The sequence below is a fragment of the Gambusia affinis genome, linkage group LG08 (assembly GCF_019740435.1).
Source record: "Gambusia affinis linkage group LG08, SWU_Gaff_1.0, whole genome shotgun sequence".
Lineage (NCBI taxonomy): Eukaryota > Metazoa > Chordata > Actinopteri > Cyprinodontiformes > Poeciliidae > Gambusia > Gambusia affinis.
Genome location: NC_057875.1, coordinates 28,952,892 through 28,978,161, shown reverse-complemented (window position 1 = coordinate 28,978,161; position 25,270 = coordinate 28,952,892). Strand labels below are relative to the sequence as shown.

The window sequence follows — 25,270 nt, the reverse complement described above, 5'->3', positions numbered from 1 at the left end:
TTTAATTATAAAAGTTATCCCAGCTTTCAGCTGTCCCAGTAAAGTAATCACATTGAGGAGAAGTAAGTTGGAAAATTCAACCCAAAGCTTCCACATACAAATAGCACAAAGTCACTGCTAGTTTTGGGATTTGAAGGAGAATGGGCTCTAAAGTGGATTAAGGTTTGAACCGGCAGCACTGTGGTATGTTGTTCTAATCTGTGCATGTTTTCTTCTTTCTTGATTAAAATGCGGAGTTGATAACAATAAAGCAAGAGAATGATTGCTGTCTTTCTCTTATTTCATTTCCACAAGCTACCTGACATCCCTGCATAATTCTCTGATGTTAATACCAGCTGACAAGTTCTAACTGGAGTTTCTGACAAGCTCTAGTAAGAACCAATCATGTTTCAGTATTTATGATGGTGTATTTTCTTTTCAAGGGTGAAGTGATTCATAAAGGGCCGCTTGTGAGGGCAGCAACTGGTGACTGGATCCTGAAAACCATCATTCATGGTAACCATTTCATTAGCATCGCTCTCATTCACCACGGTTGTCCCTTATCGAGGAAAGTAGTTGATGGAAGCTGTGGCCCATGTAGAAGTCATTGGTCAGGGGAGGTTGTCAGCTTGGTTCCAGCCTCTGATCTGTCAACTGGAAAATATAACTTGAAAATAACTATGTTTCTGATATTAACCCCACAACTCCTGGTGCGCACTGTTGGTCAGCTGGATTAAAATTTGTCCCTACAGGAATTACAAATCCCTTTGCCTGGAAATATATTGGGCTATGAAACAATGCTGAAACTAAAGCCTGACACAAATCACAAAGGACTTGAACATGTCAGTCTGTTCCAGGGAAGGTGTCACACAGCTCTCACAACCGTCCAACTACTGCAGACATTCACACACCTAAAGAAACAACCCACACAGATGTAAATAACTAGAAGCAACTTCCTCATATGAACCTAGATACATACACACTATTATAACAGCTCATATCTATGGCTTTGGGTATGTAACTTTTAAAAAATGGTTGTTTCTTTTACATATCTGTTAAAATTGTCTTAATGTCCTGAGAGTATATTATAAGACCCATAATCCAGTTCTTCTGCCTTTTCCCAGTGCATCAAAAGGTTTCCAAATGCATCACCCAAACGTGTTCATACCACTGGAAGATTAAGCTGTAAAGTAAATAGACTAGATCCATCCATCCATCCATTTTCTTTACACCCTTCTTCCCTAAATGGGGTCGGGAGGGTTGCTGGCGCCTATCTCCAGCTGCGTCCCGGGCGAGAGGCGGGGTGCACCCTGGACAGGTCGCCAGTCTGTCGCAGGGCAACACAAAGACATACAAGACAAACAACCATGCACACACACACTCACACCTAGGGAGAATTTAGAGAAACCAATTAACCTGACAGTCATGTTTTTGGACTGTTGGAGGAAGCCGGAGAACCCGGAGAGAACCCACGCATGCACAGGGAGAACATGCAAACTCCATGCAGAAAGATCCCCGGCTGGGAATCGAACCCAGGACCTTCTTGCTGCAAGGCAGCAGCTCAACCAACTGCGCCACTGTGCAGCCCAGACTAGATCCAGATTGTCATCACTTAAATCAAACAGAGAAAGCTGGGCATATATTCACAAAGAATCCCCAGACTAAGAGTAGTTACTAGTGACATAATTTTATGAGAAATATTAGAATCTTTGGAATTCTAAGATTTGTGACTGTCCAACATAAAACTATGAACAAGTCCCCCTGAGGGCATTTTCAGTTATTTACATAGAATCAGTTATTTACAGATTCTGAAAGTGCTTTCCAAAGTCAGACACCTGTAAATCAAGAAGGAAATAAAGAAGATATGGCCATTTCTGTGTTGACACTCAGAAAATGAAATTTCAGAGAAATCAACTCTGAAAGTTTCTCCCCAAACCTGCTTAGCAACTTGGCGGAGTTAACAAAGGCTGACTATCAGCTAACGTTGGGAACCACATCTTCAGCATCCATTCATTTCAAAAAGACCCATTTTTGACATTTAAATTTTTCTAAGAACAAGCCATTTTATCCATAAAACAGTTTTTAAGTGAAATTGGCAAAAAATATTTGTTCCAATGTTGCAAATTACAACCACAGTATTTTCTTTCAGAAAAAAAGATTATGTATTTTCATAAATTACAACATTTCAAAATGTAAGTGTCAAATACCTTTGTTGTTCTTTATTACAAGTGTTGTATGCATTAATAACATTTTAGGGCTATTTGTAATTTCGAAACATAATAAAAGAAAATTAGACTGGAGTTGCTTTGACAGAAACATAAGTCTTCTTCTGCACCATGTTGTGGTCTGGCTCTTGAACCATAACAAAGGAAAGCAATGCAAATTGCAAACACAGTGTTGAATAAATTAGATGTATTTAACAAAATCATGGCTGGCTGGAGAAAAGAGGGCAAGAATAGGGAGAAAGGAGAGAGAGTGACAAAAAGAGCGAATGGATGGGACAAGTGAGACAAAAAGAGAGAAAATGGGCAGAGCAAGTGAAAAACAGTGGGGCATCTAAAGCTGGATCTCAAGTTGTTCTGGAGTCACTGGCCAGCTGCCTCCATTTCCAATCAGCACCAATTAAGAGCTTTGAAACTGAGATGTTAGAGAGACCCAGAGAACAATAATCACTACGCCGATAGGACTTGCCTCATCTAGTTAGAAATGTATATTTCTAGAAGTTTATAGCTTTATTTCATTCTCCAACAAAGTGGTGCACTTTTGTCTATATCATAGAGTCATCTGTGGACTTGAGTTCTTGTGGAATTGAACAATGATTAAATACATGCTGGAGGGTTTCTCAGCTGGCTGGGGAACAATGTGTTTTTTTCCTCAAGTAAGCAGAAGAAAACAACAAATTTATCATGTTTATACAATGTTTTCTTTCACCCTGCAGAAAGCCTGATGTAAATAATTATTTTATATGAGGTATTACAGGTACTAGATGCAGTTAGTCAGCATGGGTTTCACCACCTTGCTACCTCGGCACAGCCACAGCAGTACAGTGACAGGCTCTAGGTCTGTGTCCCTGTGACATACTACATATTTTAATAGTGTTCTAATGTGATATACAATTTACCTTGAAACATATTTATTGATTTATTTTTTTATTCTATTTTTTCAGAAGAAGATGCCATTCAGAGAATGTCCATGAACATGATCATTTTTGGAGCATTAGCCGAGAGCTTCAGCCACCGAGTCAACCCAGGGGTATGTTTGTGTAAAAATCTAGCCTCCTGCAACCCGTGTCTATTAGAGCAGGACACTGTGACACTCATCTCTGATATCAACAGGTCCAGTTCTGTTAGCCAGGAACTGGAGAAGTGGATCCTTAAAGCTGTACTAGAGGACATGCTCAACCAAAAATCACTTAATTTTATGTTTTAAGACATGTGGGCTTAGTTCAGATATATTTTAGATAAGTGAAAAGGTCCTTCATGCAGTCTGTTGGCCAGTAGATCTGGTAATGTTCCCTTGTTTCAGAGAGTTCCCAAGGGAACTTTGATATGTGGATCAAAGTGCCGGGTCTGGGTACCCATGTGCAGAAAAATCTCCATGTAACCTCAGCAGATTACATGGATGGTAGCAGGCTGCCTCAGGCAAATATTCAGTAATATCAACCATGGCTAAACGGTGACGGAACCCCTTGGGTGAGGTCTGGGACCCAACAATTTCCACATTAGCATGATCAAAATGTCTTTCTGGCATTGGACAAAGTACCTGTGATTCTTTCTAACCCAAACCTTTGTCTTGGGTGGCTCCTGGTAAAGTTTAGATCAGACCCTAAAAAAAATCCAGCCTGGCCCAAGCACATATCCAGGCCTGATCCAACTAAACTAAATGACTGTATTTACAGACCTGAGTCCAAAGTAAATTTGTCACATTAGCTTAAATTGCTAGACCTCTTCTAACTTAGTAGTGGAACTTCTGTTTTTAGCGTTGGTTTAGTGTCTTACTACTCCGTTCTGTCACTTGTGTGATTAAGAGGATCAGAGCAGAGCGAGGCCATGTGTACATGCAGTGTGCTGCTCTTGATACAGTCTGAACTTCTGCACCTTGCGTTCTTTCTTTCTTCAACAGAGTGAACTGCCTCCTTCTCTATTTAGACTGTAATTAACACATCTTTATGCTGAGCATTCTCGTTTAGTTCCCTCTGTATTGTACGCATTAGAGGCTTATTAAAAATATGTCATAGAAGTCCAACTCGATCCAATCATCAAGCATGTAATTTTGGTTTGGGTTGGGCTCAGGTGTAGAGCTGTTAGATGCTCTTGAGATGGTTCATGCCCAAATGGGAAAGGCTATGAACTGTGTCAAAAGACCACCAACAACAACTGACTGACCCAAATTCACTGAAATTACTGAGCAGGTCAAGAGAACATCCTAAAGCTGCAGTGACGGGCCTGAAGGTCCTGGTTGCCTCTCAGCAGACTACAAGCCCGGATTGTGGTGATTGGCTTCTGTAAACGGTGCACTGTTCTAACCATTGCGTCACGGGACAGCTCCACATAGACCTGTCGCAATAAACGATTAATCAGTTAATCGTAGGATAAATTAAAACTATCAACGTCATTTTAATTATAGGCTTTATCATCTCTTCCGGCCTTTTTCTCTTTCTATTGATGACATTGAATGAAAAAAGGCTTAACTCCCTCGTCATTTCTATATTCTTTGTGCGAAATGTTTTATAAACAGTGTTGTTTCCACATATCATCTCCAATGTCCGCTGAACTTCAGGTTGCGCTGTGTCAGCTGTTTGGGATTCCCCTCTGTAATTTTCCCTCAGAAAGAAGGAGGAGAATCCCTGCTTTCTGATTGGCGACCTGTCACATTCAACAGGCTGCGTTAACGCTCCCAGTGGGGAAAACCCCTGGTTTAGATCAAAGCGGCCACAACAATCTACCATAACACACCACACACTACAAGATGATCGGTTACAAAATCACAAGCAACAATCTTAGAACGATCAATGTTCTAAGATTGTCATAAGGGGAAAATGTACGTGTGAACTAACGTGTAGTGTGAACTTTGCACCAGGTAGTCGGATGTGCCCATCTTCTCTATTTAATTCTAATGATTACTGAAGGGCAGTATGGTATACAGACTTCATAATATGCACTCTTTTGGTTGAATGCAGGATTTATTTACACTTTGGTGTTTTTATTCAAGTACAGTTTTCTTAATGGAGACTGAGAATCCATTTTATTTTTGTTTTTGGTTGTTATGTTTATTTTATCAGTTCCAGTGGTAAATGTTCTTTTAAAAATAAAGTGTATCTATCTTTGGCAGGAAATTGCACGCATTATTACGTCATTTCCATTAAATCAGTGTAAAAAGGTCTTCAAACAATATTATTGTTTATTGCAATAATTTTTGAGGCAATTAATCGCGCTGCAAAATTTTTTTATTGTGACAGGCCTAGCTCCACAGTAGAGTTTTGCTACTATTTTCCAGTATCTGAGTTCTGCCATAAGTTGCTTTTTCCTGGCTTTAACAATCACAACAATATATTACCAACTCCAACATGTTTTATTTAAGGAAAGGCATTAACCAAAGCCTGGAGATGATTCCAAATGTGAAAGACAATCTGTGATTGAAGTATCTAATTTATTCCTGAGCAAATCAGTTTGACTAATTAAAGTTAAGCCTTCAAAGCATAATAGTTTTATTTTATTTTCTGAGATTTGGAGAGTATTATAATTGATAAATGAATAATTTGCTTATATTCATTCATGGTAAAAATGTGCTATACATGTTTGAACATTTTAGAATCAAACTAACGTTTCTTTTATACTATATAACAGCCTTTACTACAAAAGTTGAAGAATTATACAGACATCAGGAGTAAAATATGGCTGAAAAACAAACTTCGGCTCTGGTTATTTTCTTTGCCGTTCTGTGCTTCAAGCATTACGTTTGCTAAGCAACATAAGCTGAGGTGGAGGTTCCTCCACAGGCTAGACCTTCAGTTAGCTGAAGGATAGACCTGTCCGAATTCACAGCTTCTCTCTTCTGGTCTTTGTTATTTGCAGCCTGCAAAGGACCCGTGCTACATACATCGGGTACTTTGAAGGATGCAGCCCCTGAATTCGGACACAGCTATCGAGAAAGTTTAGTGCTCCTCTCACCCAGAGATCTGGGAGATGCAGGCACATGCACGGAGGGGGCTTGAGCCCCTGCCCTTTTGATCTTTTTACCCTTGATGCCCCTAGTTCCCTTTTTGAGTTTTTGTTTTGTTTTGTTTTCCAATTTTTTTTTTTGTTTCAGGTGGTCTGCTTATGGACCTCAATCATAATATTTACTTAAGTTTAATAATTTAGCAAAATAAATTATTATTATTAATCGTCAGTCTAATAATGACTGACGATTCTCAGTTTCTTTGCTTCCATTTTGTTATCAATCAATCAATCAAACTTTATTTGTATAGCACATTTCAGCAGCAAGGCATTTCAAAGTGCTTTACATCAAATCAAACAGAAAAATACAATGCAACATAGAATCAACAATAAAAACAAAACATAGTCAGATTCCGTCAATAAATTTGCAATTGATTATGTTTCAAGTACAACTCTAAACAAGTGGGTTTTTAGTTGAGATTTAAAGGAAGTCAGTGTTTCAGCTGTTTTACAGTTTTCTGGAAGTTTGTTCCAGATTTTTGGTGCATAGATGCTAAATGCCGCTTCTCCTCGTTTGGTTCTGGTTCTGGGGATGCAGAGCAGACCAGAACCAGAAGACCTGAGAAGTCTGGAAGGTTGATACAACAGCAGCAAATCTTTAATGTATTGTGGTGCTAAACCATTCAGTGATTTATAAACTAACAACAGTATTTTAAAGTCTATTCTTTGAGCTACAGGGAGCCGGTGGAGAGACTTTAAAACTGGTGTTATGTGCTCTATCTTCCTGGTTTTAGTGAGAACATGAGCAGCAGCATTCTGGATCAGCTGTAGCTGTTTGATTGATTTGTTGGACAGGCCTGTGAAGACGCCGTTACAATAATCAATACGACTGAAGATAAACGCATGGATGAGTTTCTCTAGATCTGGCTGAGACATTAGTCCTTTAATCCTGGAAATGTTCTTCAGGTGATAGAAGGCCGTCTTTGTGACTGTCTTTATGTGGCTCTGAATGTTCAGGTCAGAGTCCATCACTACTCCCAGGTTTCTGGCCTGATCACTGGTTTTTAGTTGTAATAACTGAAGCTGTGCACTGACTCTAGATCGTTCCTCTTTAGGTCCAAAAATAATAACTTCAGTTTTGTTTTTGTTCAGCTGGAGGAAGTTTTGGCACATCCACACATTTATCTGTTCTAAGCATCTGTTCAGTGATTGGATGGGTTCTGAGTCTCCTGGTGACATCGTAATGTAGAGCTGTGTGTCATCTGCATAGTTATGGTAGCTAATGTTATTTCCTGTTATAACCTGAGTTAGTGAGAGCATATATATATTGAATAAGAGGGGTCCTAGGCTTGAACCTTGGGGTACCCCACATGTGACCTTTGACCTCTTTGATGAGAAGTTTCCAATTGAAACAAAGAAATCCCTGTTCTTTATGTACGATTCAAACCAGTTAAGCACTGGACCGGAGAGTCCGACCCAACTCTCCAGTCGATTCAGTAATATTTCATGGTCAACAGTGTCAAAAGCTGCACTGAGGTCCAACAGAACCAGCACTGTGGTTCTCCCACAGTCCGTATTTATATGGATGTCATTGAACACTTTTACGAGGGCAGTTTCTGTGCTGTGGTGAGACCGGAAACCAGATTGGAAGGAGTCAAAGCGGTTGGTTATCGTTGGGAAGCTATTTAACTGTTTACACACAACTTTTTCAATAACTTTGCTGATGAATGGGAGGTTGGAGATTGGCCTGTAATTCTGCAGTAGTGATTTGTCTAGATTGTTCTTTTTTATCAGTGGTTTGATTACTGCCGTTTTCAAAGCCTGGGGGAAAACGCCTCATGAGAGCGATGAGTTTACTATTTGGATCAGATCAATAGCAACAACAGGCAAGACTTTCTTAAAGAAATGTGTGGGTAGGACATCCAGACAGCAGGAACTGGAGCTTAACTGACTTATAATTTCCTCTAGGGTTTTATAATTAAATAGTTGAAATTGGGTCATTTTTCCTGTATTTGTTTTGTGTGGGCACAGTGTTGGTACTGACTTTATAGTGGATGTGCAGATCAATCCTCTGATTCCTTGAATTTTCTCTGAAAAGAAACTGGAAAACTGGTTGCAGGCAGCAATAGACTGAAATTCAGGTGGTAACGTGATAGGAGGATTTGTGAGCCTGTCAACTGTTGCAAATAAAGCTCGAGCATTGTTAATGTTTTTGTTTATGACATCTGCAAAGAAGGCCTGTCTTGCATGTTTGAGTGTTAAATGATAGTAACATAGTTTTTCTTTATAGATGTCATAATGAACATGAAGTTGAGTTTTACGCCATTTTCGTTCTGCCCTACGGCAGAGTTGTCTTGCAGATCTAACTATTTGTGCATTTCTCCATGGAGATTTCTTCTTACCAGACACAACCTTCATTTTAATTGGGGCAATGGAATCAATGATATCTGAAACTTTAGACTGAAAATCATTTACCAACTTATCTACGTCATTAAAGCTTAAGAGTGAGGAAGAAGAGTAGATTTGATTAAATGTTTCTGCTCTGCTTTCAGTGAGAGAACGTTTTGTGATTGTTGCTGTTTGTCCAAGTGGATTAAAGGATAAAGAACTTTCAAAGATAACAGAGAAGTGATCCGACAGGGCGACATCAGTTACAGAGACATTGGAAATATTCACACCCTTACTGATAACCAGGTCCAGTGTGTGTCCTTGAGTGTGTGTTGCTTGTTTGACATGTTGTGTTAGACCAAAAGTCTCTAAGATATTAGAAAGCTTTTTAGCCCCTCTGTCTTGGGGGTTGTCAACATGAACGTTAAAATCACCAACAACTATTAAGCATTCATAATTAATACATACGAGAGATAGAAGTTCATTCAACTTCTATCTCTAGTAAAGAGATAGTAAAGAAATTTTCCACATATGTTGGAGTTTTGTATAAAGTTAGTGTTAAAGTCCATTTGAGGCCTTTAATCTCAATTCCAAGATACTCAAAAGAAGTAAAGTGACCCAAAGAAATTTTACTACTATTTACAGTATTCTTAAATATTGAAGCCACGCCTCCTCCTGTTTTATGTTTTCTATTCTCACTTAAGAAATTGTAGTTAGGAGGCACAGATTCAATTAGTACGATCGGTTCATTATTGTCATTCAACCATGTTTCTGTCAGGAACATAACATCGATATTATGTTCAGTGATGAAATCATTGATTAATAGAGCTTTAGCACAGAGAGATCTGGTATTTAAAAGAGCTAATTTTAGTGACTTGGAGGCCAAACGTTCTTGAATCTGAGGTTCCTTTAGGCAGGGGAACCGTCTGAGGTTTGAATTAGGTCCACTGTATTTTATGTTTCTGTTTTTTGTAGCTTTTCTTGTAGTGATCCGGACAGGTAATGTCCTATTTTGCAGTGCCGGGGGGCCAGACACATTCTGGGGGAAGACGGGTGTAAAAATAATATCTGGACCCCGGCCTCAGACCTCAGAAACGCAGAGTGATGGATCCTCTGGGAAATCAGAGGCAGGTGGCTTAAATGTAGTGAGGTCTGTTACATGAGTGCTAAGGAGAGACGTCCCAAGTAGAACCTGTTGATTCATTCCGTCTGTAAAATTGAGAAACTCTGGTCCAGAAGACATTTCTCCAAAGGTGTCTTGTGAATCCTGTGAATGAGTGGATGAGCAAGGAGGGGGCGGAGGAGGAAGGGAACCAGTCGCTCCGTCTCCAGTCGATGTTGTATCAGCTTGTTTTGGCTCCTGATACGTGGAGGGTTCCATCCTAATCAGACGTCCTCGAGCCTGTTCTTCTGAAGCGATGATGACGTTGCTGTCCTTGTTGATAAAATAAAAAAGGTTTGCAGTGAGTAGCTTTATCCCATGTTTATTAAGATTGCGTCCGCCTCTTCCAAAAAGGTGAAAGCGCTGCCAATCGATCCAGAGGTTATCGATGAAGGTCACTGAGCTGGTAGAGCAGGTTTTAATCCGCCATTTGTTTATCATGCCCAGCCTGGAGTGTGTCCTGGAATTGGAATTGGACCACTGAGAAATAACTTCATTTTTAATTTTCCCATAGTGTTCAAAAGAATATTAAAGTCCTTTTTCAGAATCTCAGATTTCTGCTTTGCCAGATCGTTGGCTCCAACATGCACAACTAAACACTCAATATCTGGCTGATCAGCGGTTAGAGAGAGAACTTTGCGAGTTAAATCAGACACAGTGTCACCAGGAAAAGAAATCACTCTGGTTTTCTTGGGATTGCAGACGTGACTGATTCCATTTATTGCTTCATCTCCAACAATAAGCACTTTTGGCGTACCTTTCGTTTTCCTGGTGGTCGCTTTGTCCTTTAGGGTTTTGGGGGGTGGATGTGTTGGTCTTGCCTCATTGTTGATGTTTGATGGTGAGGTTTCACTCAGAGGCTCAGGCTGGAGTGCAGAAAATCTGTTTTTCAGTGGGATTCCCACAGAGTCAGAATGTTTTGAGGTTTGGGCTGGTCGCTCTGTCCTTGGGAGCGGAGTCGGTGGAGCTGTTTTGGTTGCAGCTGCTTGTTTGTTTTTCTTTGGTGGAGCAGGTGTTGAAGTTGAAGGTGGGTTTCGGCTCAGAGCCGGCCACGCCGATTTGTCCAGGTGAAGGGTTCTCCCTGACAGTCGTCTCATCGGATCCGCAGTGTGAGACTTTTGCTTCGGCTTGGCACCCAGAGCATTCCAGGGTGGGCTGCTTGATGCGAGGCGTACGACCTCTCCGTCGTTTTGAGGAAGAGTTGTCTCGTTTCCACAGTTAGCGTTGATTTCAAAGTTCACCTCCAGCAGTTTGATCTTCATTTCTATAGATTGAAGTCATTGTATAATACTGCTGAGGTCTCTGGGGTCGGCCAGAGGCATTTTGTCCTGGTTCAATTTGGAGATGAAGAAAAGTAAGGTAAAAAATAAAAGTAAGAAAATCCCTTGGTCCTTTAGGTTAGAAGTAGTCCAGTTATGATGTCAAAGAAGTAACATATAACTATAAAAACTGTCACTTTAAAAATAACTCAGGCAAAGTTATCAGTAAGGACAAGAGAGAGCAGGATAAGCTGTTCCTCCTTCAGCTGCCACAGGATAAATTACTTCAACATTTGTTGAAGTAATTCGGTTATGATACCGAATGGAACCACAGCTCTCGGGGTCCCAGGGAGCGGGGTGGGAGCAGGCTGGAAGTGCTAATGCTAAAAACATTGGGTCAGCTGGGTCTGGCCATGCAGTGGAAAAGGGGCTTCGGTCTGCCTTAAACAGAACCACCAGGGCGCACCTGAACTTTTGGCTGAGTTACGTGGTCTTCTTCTTCTCTGAAGAACCTCTGAGGCCAGAACCAGTCCAGCTGCATTGAGACTGAGGTTGAATTGAGGTTAAACTGAGAGATGAACTCTAACTAGTTACATGACTCACTTGCGATGGCTGTGGTTATACTGGTTTTAATTAAAGACTATCAGGGTAAGAGGGGCTGAATATAAATACATGCCAAGCAATCCATCCATCCATCCATTTTCTGTTCACCCTTGTCCCTAATGAGGTCGGGAGGGTTGCTGGTGCCTATCTCCAGCTACGTTCCGGGCGAGAGGCAGGGTACACCCTGGACAGGTCGCCAGTCTGTCACAGGGCAACACAGAGACATACAGGACACACAACCATTCACACACACACTCACACCTAGGGAGAATTTAGAGAGCACTTCTAGAACACTTCTGTCAAATAATAAACTACTCTTACATATTACCGGAACCAGACTGAAAAGCAGAGGAGACCCGGCATTTGCTGTCACTACTCCTAATGTGTAGAACAACTTACTCTTCAATATTAGATATATTCAATATACAGCTGTGTTCCGGCCGAGAGGTGGGGTACACCCTGGACAGGTCGCCAGTCTGTCGTTCCCTCTAATTTTTTATGTATCTGGGCATACACACAAGCTTCCTGAGTACACTGAGGACATCATCGGATGTGCACGCCGTGGCCACACGCCAGTTATACTGGTGTAATACCCTTTCATTTGTTTGCTTTTAATATAAGCAATTTGCCCCACTTAAAATGAAAAAAACAAAAACATTGCTTTTCATGAGATGCGTAGTATGTTATGAGTAAGAGTCCTGCTTTAGCCAGGGTGAGAAATGAGACATTACACCTTTCAGACACAGCTTTTTGTTCAGATTAATAACATTCACATTTTGCACAATAAAAAATTATGCAAAATGTAGCTGGTGATACAGTATAAATTCTTGTAAAATATTTAATTACATAGTTTTTTCATGTATGCCTTTTCACTTCTCCAGTGGTTGTACACTTTGCCCAGGTTGATGGCTCCATCTGCTTCTTGCTTTGACTTTATGCGCATCAGCTGGTCCAAATGTGCCACTTTCGATGATTTTGATGATTTTTGGATGCTGTTTTTATATGATTCATTCAACTAAATCTCCTTTCACAATTGGTACTGGATGTTTGAAATATAGCACAAATATCCATGAGCTGTGAAATCTTCTTTAGCTCCTCACATCTAAGTGCTGCATCACCATATCTGAGAATGTGCTGACTGACCCCGCTTAAGTTTTTGCTTCATTATGTATTTGAATTCATCATATTGACTGTTAATGGACTCCATAGTCTTGATGGGTGGGGGAGAATGACCTCATACTTCTTTGCCAGTGTACAAATGTCTGCTGATCCATAGTCAAAATGTCTGAACTCAATGCCTCAATGTCAAATGTAGACCATTCCTTTAATTCATCCTTTGAAAAACGAGCATCAATATGATAACAGAGATTCCTAATAAAAAGATTAATCTCACCAGTATTTGTGCCATCACCTGATGAGGTCCCCATTGCCTCCTTGACACGGTCACTCCACTGTACACTGTACTGTTCTTCTTTTTGCACAAACTCTGACATTTAATCTTAGAAGAAGCGCATTTCTTTTTTACTTTGGCTTCCTGGCGAGTGGATGTCCCTATTAGACATGATAAAGTGTTAACTTTCGCATCTCTTAAATCCACCAGACTATTCTTACCTAGCTAATCTGCATGGTGCCACAGCGCATTTGACCAAGGCACATACACACGATAGCATGCGATGATTGGCTGTGAAAGTGAACTGTATCGTATCATTGGCTGGACACCTGTCACTCGCCAAGTAATACAGAATATTTTTTATTTTTTTCTGTGTATTTTTGATTTTTTTATCAGGAGATCATACATACATTGATATTACATACATTTTGCAAAGTTTACATGACTTCTCCAATTTTTTGTTTTCTTTTTTTACAGAAAAAATTTTTATTGGTCCATAGTCAAAACTGATGTCTGAGCTCAATGTCCAGTATACGTTGGACTTTATTTTATGCGCTACATAGATTTTCTTGTGCGCAGAGAATATGCAAGCAGTGTGTGATTGCGCAGGTGTGCACCTTAGAGGGAATATTGATGCCTAGCCAGATCTTCCTTTGGAAAAATTGTTGCTCTGTTTTTTTTTCTAACCCTTCACAGTTATGCATTTTGCTATTTTGGTCTGACACATAAGTAAAATGCGTCAGGCATTACAAAATGCCTGGAGCTCTTTGGTTGTAATGTGACAAAAAGCGAAAGTGTTCAATATGCTGTATGCTTCAAAGAAGATGAGAACCTGTCCTCTGCTCCTAGGACACAGTGAGTCTGATCCTTTCCTCTCTGCTGCCACCATGTGGGTCAGGTGAGCCAACACTGCAGCGCTTGTGTCTTCTTCAGCAGTGGAACATGTAGCTGTGTCAATCTCAGCGAGGCGCATTATTGTCGTCCAAGCTGCTGCTGAACCACAGATGTCTCTGATCAAATGTCTTCCAGGTTGAGCTTTTCCGTTAAGCTTGATGTCAGCTTACAGGTCGAACATGAGACGACATTCAGTTTTCAAACATCTCATCGTCCATCCATTCATATGTTCAAGGCTTCATAGTTCAAAGGCTTCACAGGTCCAAGGCTTCACTTTTCCAAGGCTTCATATGAGGCTTCATAAGTCGCTTCATTTGAGGCTGGACCAACTGGTGTCTCAGATCAAATGTCTTCCAGGTTGAATTTCTCTGTTCAGCTTGAGGTCAGCTTACAGGTCAAACATGACAACCTTCAGTTGTCAAAGTGTCTGATCATCCGTGCCTTTGTACCTCCAAGGCTTCATACGTCCAGGGCTTCACAGACCCATGTCTTGAATCCGTCCCCTCTTGGAACTTGGTTGTAGTTTTCTGTTGTCTTTTGTTCTGTTTCAGGACGTACTTTGGGTCTCTGGCTTCAGTGTGGGGAAATCTCCAACATCAAATAAGGACAAGCTCCACCCCTGTAACTTGCTGCTGTCAGGAGAGGATGCATGCATCTATGTAAAGACGTTAACTATCCTCACCTGTTCAAATGTCTTCCACTCTGGATCTAACACTGCACACATTCCAGGCTCATGAACTCTGGTGTGTGTGTGTGTGTTTGTTTCTGGTGTTTTCCTTACACAAACTTTTCTCCTGACGTCTCCAGGTTTTCAAACAGAGGCCTCCTGAGCCCAGATCCCCACTGGCCAGCAGGGGGTGCTCCTTGACTCCTGCTGAGGTGAGTCAGGAGTGGCTGTAACAGCCAAACAGTGTCTTCTCTCCGTCTCTCTCTGTCTCGGTTTCGCTCTTTCTCTGTCTGTGTATATGTATTATCAGTGACATGCGTTTTTTTACTTTCCTGTGGAGCATAGCACAAAATTAATAATACCTATATTTCCAAGTTTCTTTGAGTTAATGGAATTGGGCTACCATGGCAGCGTGGCTATGGATGACATGTAAAAGTATAGTCTTTTTGCCCTCCAGCTTTGTGCACATGCACAAAATTTCCATATGTAAACAATAACATGCAAGGTGTACATATATGTATATGTGTGTATGTATATGTCTGTTTCTAAATTAATGAATAAGAATGAGGACAGATTCCCAGGTTATGGGCTGCTAGTTTTGTGCCTCTCTGCGTTTCCTCTCAGGATCTCAGGACCCCTAGAGCTCCTAGGTACACATACGTGCGGCTGAATGAGCTGAAGTACATGGCGGTGGTGAATGTCTATGGAGTGGTGGTGTTCTTCAAGCAACCGTTTAAGAGCCGTGGCACAGGTCAGAGTCCCAGTGCAACTGAGAATGACTTCTAGACCTACAGTTAATACCTGCTGATCTATAACATCAGAAATGACAAACTACATCAACAGAACTAATATAATCGTCATTAGGAAAGGAAAGTTTTTCTCAGAGTTTCTCTCAGATCATCTGCACATATTAATGATTCAACATCCTGGTCATCCTTACCATCTTAGTAATGTGTATTTGCTTTTTTCTATGTATTAATTCAGTTTAGAAAACAAATTTTTTAAATAGTAAAAGGAGCATATTCCATCTTTAGCTGCTGGCTATTCTTTCTGCAGCTCCTGTTAGCATCTTTCCTTAGATAAAATTTGAGTGGTTCCCCAGGCTTAGCAACAAGTTGAATGGTTTGAGATTATATCTTTGCTTTTATTGATACATAAGTACCTTTGCTCTCTGGAGGTTAGATGATGGCATAAGATGGAAACTACGGTAAATAAACTTGAAAAACAAGAATTGGCTTCTTGAAATTACTGTGGATTGTTTTTAATCCATGCAGGGTCAAAATTATATATACAGAAACATGGACGGTCGTGACATGTCACGACCAATATTCAAGGGATATAAAATAGTCCCGACCAATTTTTGCCGTATTAATAAAAATAAAAAAAAAACCATATGTATTTTTTTAACAAAAACAAAATAAATAAACGAAAATCTACAATGATTAGTTTAATATTTCAATATGCTACGCAGTGGTAGCATTCATTTTAAAATTCTCTGTTATGAACTATGACGACTCATGCCACTATTGGCTCTAAGAACGTGAATCTACGTTCTTTGATTCGCTGCAACAGGCGGCGGCCAGCTGGCCACACGCGGAACGGAAGCTTGGTCCATGGTGCTGAAAGTGAACGCGTCTCCTTCTGAGTTTGACATTTATTATGAGTCTCCGAGACCATGTCGCCACCAAAAAAGAAAAGGACGACGGACACTAGAAGTTATTTCTCTACCTCGGCTGACAGACGGAGGCATGTGTTTGGTACATTTACATAACACTTTTTGCCAGTTGATAAAGACAGACACACATGAGCATGCAACAAACATTGCAATAATACAGAGAATTTTATTCATGTTTATTTTTTTTGTTAGTACAATATATTATTTTATTTTATTATTGATTTATTTGTTATTTCATGAATCTTTTTTCCTCTTAAATGCATAATATCTCAACAATTGGAGCTTTTTCCTGAAGTTCAAGAAGTCATTTTTTGTTCTTATCTGCAATTGTGTTTGTTGTATAATCAGTAGATCCAGAGGATATTTCTTTTGATCTTACTTGTAATGTTAGCTGAATTTTGAAACGGAAAAAGTAACGTGTTCTTGAACTGATCTGCTGAATATGACTGTATCTGGTTGTATACACAGGATGTATGATCAAGTTATTGTTATGGTTGGGGGGAGGGGGTTATTAAGCCAATGTGGTGTCCTCCCACATTGGTCAAAAATGGTTGGTGCGGGGGGGGGGGTCAGTAAGTTGTAAGGTCCCACCAAAACTTATACCAAACCTACACCCTTGCATACAAGGTTATATATTCCAAGTCTGTTTCTGTTTTAATTGTCATGGTAATAATAATAATTACGGTTCCAAGCCCGCTGAAGCGAGTGGATGGCCCATGCAATACATGGCCGTTTGCCTGCTCCCAGCGAGAGCCGGAAACCCTATTGTTTTTGCTTTGTTTTTCCATTATTTCTTATTACTTTTCTCGACTGAAACTCATACTGCAACCTATCTCTTGGAACATATTACTACTTTTATGTGGTGTCCAGATTCAGGAACCACACCGCTACTCAGATACACATATTCAGGCAAAGGTGGGCACTATGGTAAAAAAAACGTGTTTCACCTTACAACTCCATAACATCAAGTCCTATTGTCAAAATTGATGTGGGCAATATTTCCTATAACAATTCTCCAACAGATGAGTCACTATGCTAAAGTTTATCTTAAGAACAATCTTACCCGTTGGGATCAACTCTGAGCCTAATCAAACCTAGCACAATATATGATAAGGAAGAAACAAAAAATAGGTATTACGGCAGAGTTTTTTAAAAATCTTTTTTGCCCAATTACACTCAGTGTGAGACGGGCTTTTGTGTGTTTTTTGGGTCAGTTCAGGTTCTGTCTCTGGAACTGTCCCCTGGAGGCCATTTTGCCCATACTGTTGTTGAATCATGAACTCTGTCCTTAAGCCTAACCCTGGGGTTTTCTGAGACCTCCTGGATTCATTGACACTCTTCTCTTCCATGTTTGGATCCTGGTTGTTCCTGTGGTCTGCAGCCAGTCTGTAAGGCCGATGGCAGTCAGTGACTTTTCCTCTGATCTACTCTTGAATTTCTTGAGATGGGAGCCTGGTGGGAGACTCCCATCAGGCTCCCATCTGAGAGCAAAGGGTTTGAATCCCATCTGAGATGGGAGCCTGAGATGTCTGCCCAACTGACATCAGGCATCTGCCAAGCCTGGAAAAAATTGGGACATTATGTGGCTTGTAAAATAAAGAACAATCTTATTAATCACAGTTAATTTATTATTTTTAATGAGGAGTGTTATATTTTTATATAGGGTCAGCTTGGTCCGGAGAATGTTTTTTTCTTCATCATTTAAAAGTTATTATTTCTTCAGGTTGTTGTGTTACTGTGTTGTTGTTACTGTGTTTGTTGGTGTGAATCATTTCAGTGGGACAGAAACTAAAAGCAGCAGCCATCTACTGCTTTTAATTTCTGTCACACTGGTTCCCATAGCAGTGTGACAGAGCAGAGCTGCAGCTTATTAGACTTCTATCTCCACAGATTACTGTTCCAGCCTGAAGATCACCGATCAGACTGAGCGTAAGATCGGCTGCACCATCTTCTGTGAGAACCTGGAGGACCACCCCAGAATCTTTCAGACCGGAGACATTGTCCGTATGCATAGAGTCAAGGTCTGCAGATGACTGTTTTCCATCAAATGATGTATGCTCACAAACAGTCTCTGTAGGCAGTAGGCCTGTCACGATAACAAATTTTGCTGAGCGATTAATTGTCTCAAAAATTATTGCGATACACAAAAACATGTTGGAGTTGGTAATATATTGTTGTGATTGTTAAATCCAGGAAAAAGCAACTTATGGCAGAACTCAGATACTGGATAATAGTAGCAAAACTCTACTGTGGAGCTAGGCCTGTCACAATAACAAGTTTTGCTGAGCGATTAATTGTCTCAAAAATTATTGCGATAAACAATAATATAGATTGAAAAACTTTGTACACTGATTTAATGGAAATGACGTAATAATGCATGCAATTTCCTGCCAAAGATAGATACACTTTATTTTCAAAAGAACACTTAACACTGGAATTGATAAAATAAACAAAACAACCAAAAATACAATGGATTCCCACCAAAGTGGAAATAAATACTGCATACAACCAAAAGAGTGCAGATTATGAAGTCTGTATACCATATTGCCCTTCAGCACATCCGACTTCGTGATGCAATAGTTCACACTGCACATTAGTTCACACGTACATTTTCCCCTTACGACAATCTTAGAATGTTGATCGTTCTAAGATTGTCGCTTGTGATTTTGTCACCAATCATCCTGTAATGTGTGGTGTGTTACGGAAGATCGTCATGGCCATTCCTATCTAAATCAGGGGTTTTCCCCGACTGGGAGTGTTAACGCAGCCTGTTGAACGTAACAGGTAGCCAATCAGAAAGCGCGGATTCTGCTCATCAATTGCTACGCAGTTGATGAACCCGGTAGCTTTTCAGCTGTTCTTCGTTAACGTGACATAGTTTATAATGATTTTCATTATTTAACTGATCTTGTAGCCATTATTTTGTGCCCATTGTTGGACACCACACAGCACGATCGAACCCCATCAAACCATTATACCTAGGATTTCTGTCGGCTAATGTGTGGTCTCAGGTTTTGAAAATGAGCCGACAATCGGCTGACAGCTCTAAGATGGTGTAGTGTGCGCTGGGTATTACACTAAGAAATGAGGAAGGAAGAGGCCAGTGGAGAGCAGCGGAGTTCAGCCTTTTTTCATTCAGTGTCATCAACAGAAAGAGAAAAAGGCCGGAAGAGATGATAAAGCCGATAATTAAAATGACGTTGATAGTTTTAATTTATCCTAGGATTAATTGATTTATTGTTTATCGCGACAGGCCTACGTGACATTATACAGTGAGACCAACTCCGAAATATGAACTATAGTGGGTGCAGAAAAATTAAAGAAGTTCATATGAATGTACAGAAAAAAACAAAAATGTAGTGATTTTCACTATTTAAAAAGGAAAACTGGAAATATCACATAGTAAAGTATTCAAACCCTTTGCTCAGTGTTGAGTAGATGCACCCTTGTAAGCTAGTACAGTCACAAGTCTTCTTGGGAATGATGCAACAAGTTTTCATTACCTGAATTTGGGGATCCTCTGCCATTCTTTCTTGCAGATCTTCTCCAGTTCCATCAGGTTGGTTGGTAAATGTTGGTGGAGCCTTTTTCAGGTCTGTGCAGTGGATAAAAACAGCTGGGTGTCATCAGCAAAGCAATGGAAATAGGAGTTAAATTTATGGAAGATATTGGCAAGGGGGAGAAGGTAGTTGATAAAAATAAGGGGTCCCAGGACAGAGCTCTGGGGGAAGAGCATGGGGGAAAGATGGGATTTAAATGATTTAAGTTGGATGAACTGAGTGTGGCCATAGTGATATGACTGAAACCAATCAAGGGGTATGTGTGTGATACCAACACTGTGGAGTAGGATTGTGTGAGAGATGGTATCAAAGTCTGCACAGAGATCAAGAAGAATGAGAAGAGAAAGAAAACCCGAGTCTACTGCCACAAGGAGAGTGCCACAAGGTGCTACACCGCCTCCAAATGGTATGGCCGTTGTTCGCCTTGGGCAGATTCGCTTTCCATTATCAAATCCAGCGTGACGTAGCCCGGCTGTTGTCAGATTTCAGCACCTGTCTCTCCAAATTCAATCTTTGTCTCTCAGTCTGGGAGTCTTTCATATGTTTTTTGGTAAACTCTGTGTTGGCTGTTATATATGTGGCACTGAGAAGAGGCTTCCGTCGAGCCATTCTTACATATAGTCTATATGGTGGAAGGCTGCAGTGATAGTTGACTTTGTGAGACACTCTCCCGCCTTTCTACTGCATCTCTAGAGCTCAGCCATTGTGATCTTTGGGGTCTTCTACCACGATTGTTCAGTTTGGCTGAAAAGTCAGACTGAACAATCTCCCACGATTCTCCCACGATTGGTCAGTTTGGCTGAGCAACCAAGTCTAAGAAGAGTTCTTGTCATCCCAAACTCCCTTCCATTTAAGGATTATGGAGGCCATTGTGAACTTAGGAACCTCAAGTGCTACAGAAATTCTTTTGTCTTCTGTCTTTGGCCAGATCTGTGCCTTACCACAACTCTGTCTCTGAGCTCCTGGGTAGTTCCTTCAACTTCATGATTCTTATTTGCTCTGACATGCGCTGAGCTAGGAGGTCTTATAGACCGGTGTTCGCCTTTCTGATTAATGTAATTAATTACAGCTGGACTCCAGGAGTAGAATCATTTCAAGGAGGATCAGAAGAAATGGACACCATGTGAGTTAAATATGACTGTCCCAGCAAAAGATCTGAATACTTATGACAATGTGATATTTTAGTTTTCCTTTTTGGATAAATTTGCAAAAAATTCTAAATTTCTTCTGTTTCTGTTAAGATGGGATGCTGAGTATACATTCATGAGAAATTATATGAGCATTTTTTATATTATCAAATGGCTGCAATGAAACTAAGAGTGAAACATTTAAAGGAGTCTGAATACTTTCTGTTCTTTTCTGCACAGGTGCATTTATACAAGAACTCCCTCACGTTAGTTAACACATTCGGGTTCTCTGTGGTGACATTTAGCGGCACGGTGGGTGGAGGTATGGAGCCTCGGACATCTAGTAAAAGCTTCCAGTTGGATGAAGACGACCGGCACACCATAGAGGAGCTACGGGCCTGGGCTGCCTGCCAGGCTGGGCTTTCCTCAGTCTCTGTTGCTGTCCCTCTGTCTGCCGTCCAGCCCAACGCCTACTTTGACCTCATCTGTCAGCTGCTGGCCAAAGCCTCCATTGACTCCACCTGCACACTGCTCAGGGTAAGGGGAAGTTTGATTATTTATGACATAACTCCCACTCTTCAACATGTTAGAAAGGCAGACATGGATCCATTTTGCGGAACTCTGAGAGCTTCATTTGGTTTGGGACAGATGAAACCAATAAGCCTTACTGGTTTCCTGTCTCCTAGGTCTGGGATGGAACCAAATGTCCTCACGCTCTGCTGAAAGTCATTGCTGAGCCAAACTGCACAGAAGGGCCATCTTCTTTCTCCAAACACAAAGAGAGCCACATTGCAAACGTCCTTGTGTACGACAACCACGTGGAGTTTTCCAAACACCTTAAGGTCAGAGTTCAGAGAGTTATTTCTGGGAAGTTTTCCACTTAAGTTGATAGCTACATCCACTGCTAACATTCCCCAGAACATTTCACTGTCACTTATGTGTCTTCTAAAGTGTGGAGACACAAAGGTTAGGATTTAAAAAATATGTATATATTTGCATTTGGCAAGTTTTGCATAATCTGCAAATGTTTACTGCTTCTAAAGACTGTCCAATTGCTTAAAAAAAACATGCAGCCAGTTTTTCTAATAAGTTTATGTTTTTGGTGTCCGTACAATGACTCGTTTCAAAAACTCCCTGAATGTAATGTCACAAATCAACAGGCCTTGCACTCCACCTTGCAAAGCCGCTTTTCAAAGATCTATGATTGTATAATTACGCATCTGTTTGCCACCATTTTCAAGTGCGAGTGTAAACATTTACTAGTAGCAGCTTATTTGAAGTTAAAGTGACAAGAGGCCCTAAAACATTCTAAAAAGAGCTCTATTGGCAGAACAGACCAGACTGAAATCTCATTATCTAAGAATGATTTTGTGCATAAAATGTAATGAATTTGTTTTGTAGCCCCATCCATGCTTATTCAAGAAAGCATTATAAGTCACCTTTAAGTGTGACCCAGTTATGAGGATGAGAGTGGAGAGGACTGGGACATGTTTGAGATGCATCGCTGATGGACAGAATCAGAACCTTCACAGTGCTGTAGGCAAACTTGATGAACACTTTATCAACTGAACTGGAGAAATGCTGCCTGTAAAGTTACATCATTTGTGCGGCAGAGATACTTCTCAATAATGTTCACTTGTGCAGTTATTATAACTACTTCAAGAATATTTTCATAGTTTTAGAGTGAGTTCCTGGGAGTAACCATGTTACCAGTTTTGTTACCATTTTTTAAATATCGACGGTCAAGAAGGAAGTTTACAGTAGAACAGAAACGGTCAAAACCTTGTTTTGTTGCCAGGCTGACAACCAAACAAGGTTGTCAGCCTGGCAACAACTCACAAGACAATGCTATGTGGCAAACGTAATCAGATTTCTGATTGGTCAGAGAGATTTCAGACCTTGTCTTCATAAGGTTTTAACAGAAATGTTCTGTTACTATACTGGCCAAGTACCAATGTCAAGGTACATCCAGGTGTTAAAGTTACGCTTCAAAACTGATCAAATTTTAAATATTATCCTTCTTCTGGTTTAATCCTGTAAAATTCGATTTGAAGCTGAACTCACAATACACTCAAGGGGGAAATCTGTCACAGGAATCAGGTAAAATATGCCACACCTTTAATCTGATAAAAATAAATAAATAAATATCCAACCACTCGATACAAAATTTGTCGATCCTTAGCAACAATGATTTATTCAAAAAATAATTATAATACATAAAAATAATAATAGTTATCGTGATAAATAGATCAATAACCAAATCCCTCAAAAATAAGTATGGTCACTCAGTTTGAATCAGCAAAAGACCTCAATAATTAAGAGTTCAAAATTTTCTGTTCCTTTTCCCAAAGAGATTACTGTCCACAACGAAGTTCCATATCCTGAAAAAAAAAGTCCTGGAAATATTCCCCCGTTTAAATCCAAAGTCCCGATCCAAAATGAAAAAATCCAAGCGTCAAAACCCCTCCCAAAAAAGATATGAAAAAAAGAGTGGTACCACCAAAAATCCCCAAAAAGAAAAGTGTTCGTTACTGTGCAATAGCCAGCCCCGCCCTCTCCTCACAACTCTTCGGGCTGATTACTGACTGTCCGGAAAATCTCTAAGACCTTGGTCTTACCCTGAACACGATCTAAAGAGATAATCTGTTTAAACTGGTGGCGAAAGAGACTCGTCTAGCTCTCACTACCTCCTATCCAGAAGTTATGACCCTTTTCAGTTAAGAAACAATCAACTGAGTAGCCCTCACAGCTGCATAGCTTCAATAACCACTTCTGTTAACGGTAGCTCTCTTTCTGAAAATATAACGGGCACTTGTTAACGGCTAGATATTATTTTAGTGACTAGGATATAAGTCCCAGGGCCATTATTTACTCACCAAAGGAAAGTCCGAAGCTACCACATTACTGGAATCATGTATACTGGTTTTACTATAAATAGAGGAACTGTTATTTAAAATGACTCAATTAATTTCAATGTCCACAACCTAATTATAATTTTAAGAATATAAAGTCCAGATCTCATTGGGAACGTTTTTCTTTCCCTTTGGTGGCGTCCTCTCGTACTGCCGGCGTCCTCTTGCACCCGGCGGCATTTCCTGGGTGCAAACTCCGATCCAGTTCCTAAAATATGATCTGCGGCGCTGAGCAAACTTTTGATCGCTACTTAATGTCTTTTCTTTGATTTTTACTAGTTCTAAATGTTCAGACAAGTCAAAACTCCCGCTGCACAGATCTAACGGCGAGCGTCTTCCTCTCCGGTTGCATTTCTCGCGCTGTCGCCCACGCTCCTTTTTAATCACTAATTACACACACGCCTGAAAACTTCACGATTCACCCAAATCAGTTACAAACAGTGAAAATTCGAAATAATTTTTTTTTAACAATGAAATCACCGAAACTGTTCTACAGGACAGTTTAATACATTTACTTTTTAGTGTATTTATTCAGGAAAAACAAACATAGTGGTTATGTTACAATCCTTCTATTTTCTCTAATTGGATGTGGCTGCACACTGGTGGTCAGCTGGCTAAAAGACCCCTCACTGTTCAGTCAGTATCTCTTTGGAGCAGCAAAGAAAGCAGGAAGAAGGAAATGTTCATGTCCTTTGTCTGCATGGTCAGACAACCTGTAATTGTCACAAATAAGTCTAACCTGACAATTCAGAAAATACCAGCTCCTTGACCTGCTGCTGCAGCCCTCGTAGCCACACAGGTAGCTCCGAGTTGTCTTATGGGGCATCTCTGTTGTTTCCTCCCTGCTTCTTATGCATCTCATTGCAGCATGAACATTTAGCGCAAGTTCAAAAGTTGAAATGCTCAACGCTTCACATTTAGTTTCCCGTTCCTATCCTCTGTTTAGCACTAATGTTTTTAAAGGCTTTGTTGTAGATGTATGCCATAGCAGAGAAATAAATGAGGTAGAAGTCTAGGGGTTATGGTTAGGATGGTGACTTATCTGGAAAGTGCCTCACCCTCAAGACAACCTTTGTTGAGATTTGACACTATATGAATAAACTGAATTAACTTGAGTTGCTGTTTTCAGTGGGTTGGTCAGGCTAAAGAACAGGTGCATTTTAAGAAATTCGAATATCATCAGAAATGTTTTTTATTTCAGTAAGTTCTTTAAAAACTGAAACTAATAAATAATATTTGACTCAAAGTGATCAAAGATTTTCCCCAGTTTATTATAAGCCTGGGGCCCGCCAGGCTTTACTTCCCCTCCCCCCACTACCTTCCAGGCTAGGCTAAGCGTTGCTTTTTCTTGTTTTTAGAATTGTTTTTCTTTCTTTTAGTAAGCTGGACTGCTAACATCTCTATTAAGCTGAGCGTTTCACTGGCAGAGCAGAATTATTCCTAAAAGAAGTGTTTATAGTTGATGCACTTAATGGACCAATCACATTGCTGGCACC

The 25,270-nt window shown here is 40.3% G+C and overlaps 1 protein-coding gene across 3 annotated transcripts in view; it reads left to right on the top strand.

Moving 5' to 3' along the window:
- Positions 1–25,270, top strand: part of LOC122836030 (protection of telomeres protein 1-like) — a 62,568-nt gene that overhangs the window by 2,699 nt on the left and 34,599 nt on the right. For all 3 annotated transcript variants that reach the window (XM_044125666.1, XM_044125665.1, XM_044125667.1), the window contains exons 3-10: positions 423–495; positions 3,146–3,231; positions 14,385–14,492; positions 14,641–14,712; positions 15,125–15,251; positions 18,066–18,196; positions 21,103–21,399; positions 21,549–21,704. In XM_044125666.1, coding sequence (XP_043981601.1) covers positions 423–495; positions 3,146–3,231; positions 14,385–14,492; positions 14,641–14,712; positions 15,125–15,251; positions 18,066–18,196; positions 21,103–21,399; positions 21,549–21,704 — 1,050 coding nt within the window. The remainder of the gene's footprint in view (positions 1–422; positions 496–3,145; positions 3,232–14,384; positions 14,493–14,640; positions 14,713–15,124; positions 15,252–18,065; positions 18,197–21,102; positions 21,400–21,548; positions 21,705–25,270) is intronic.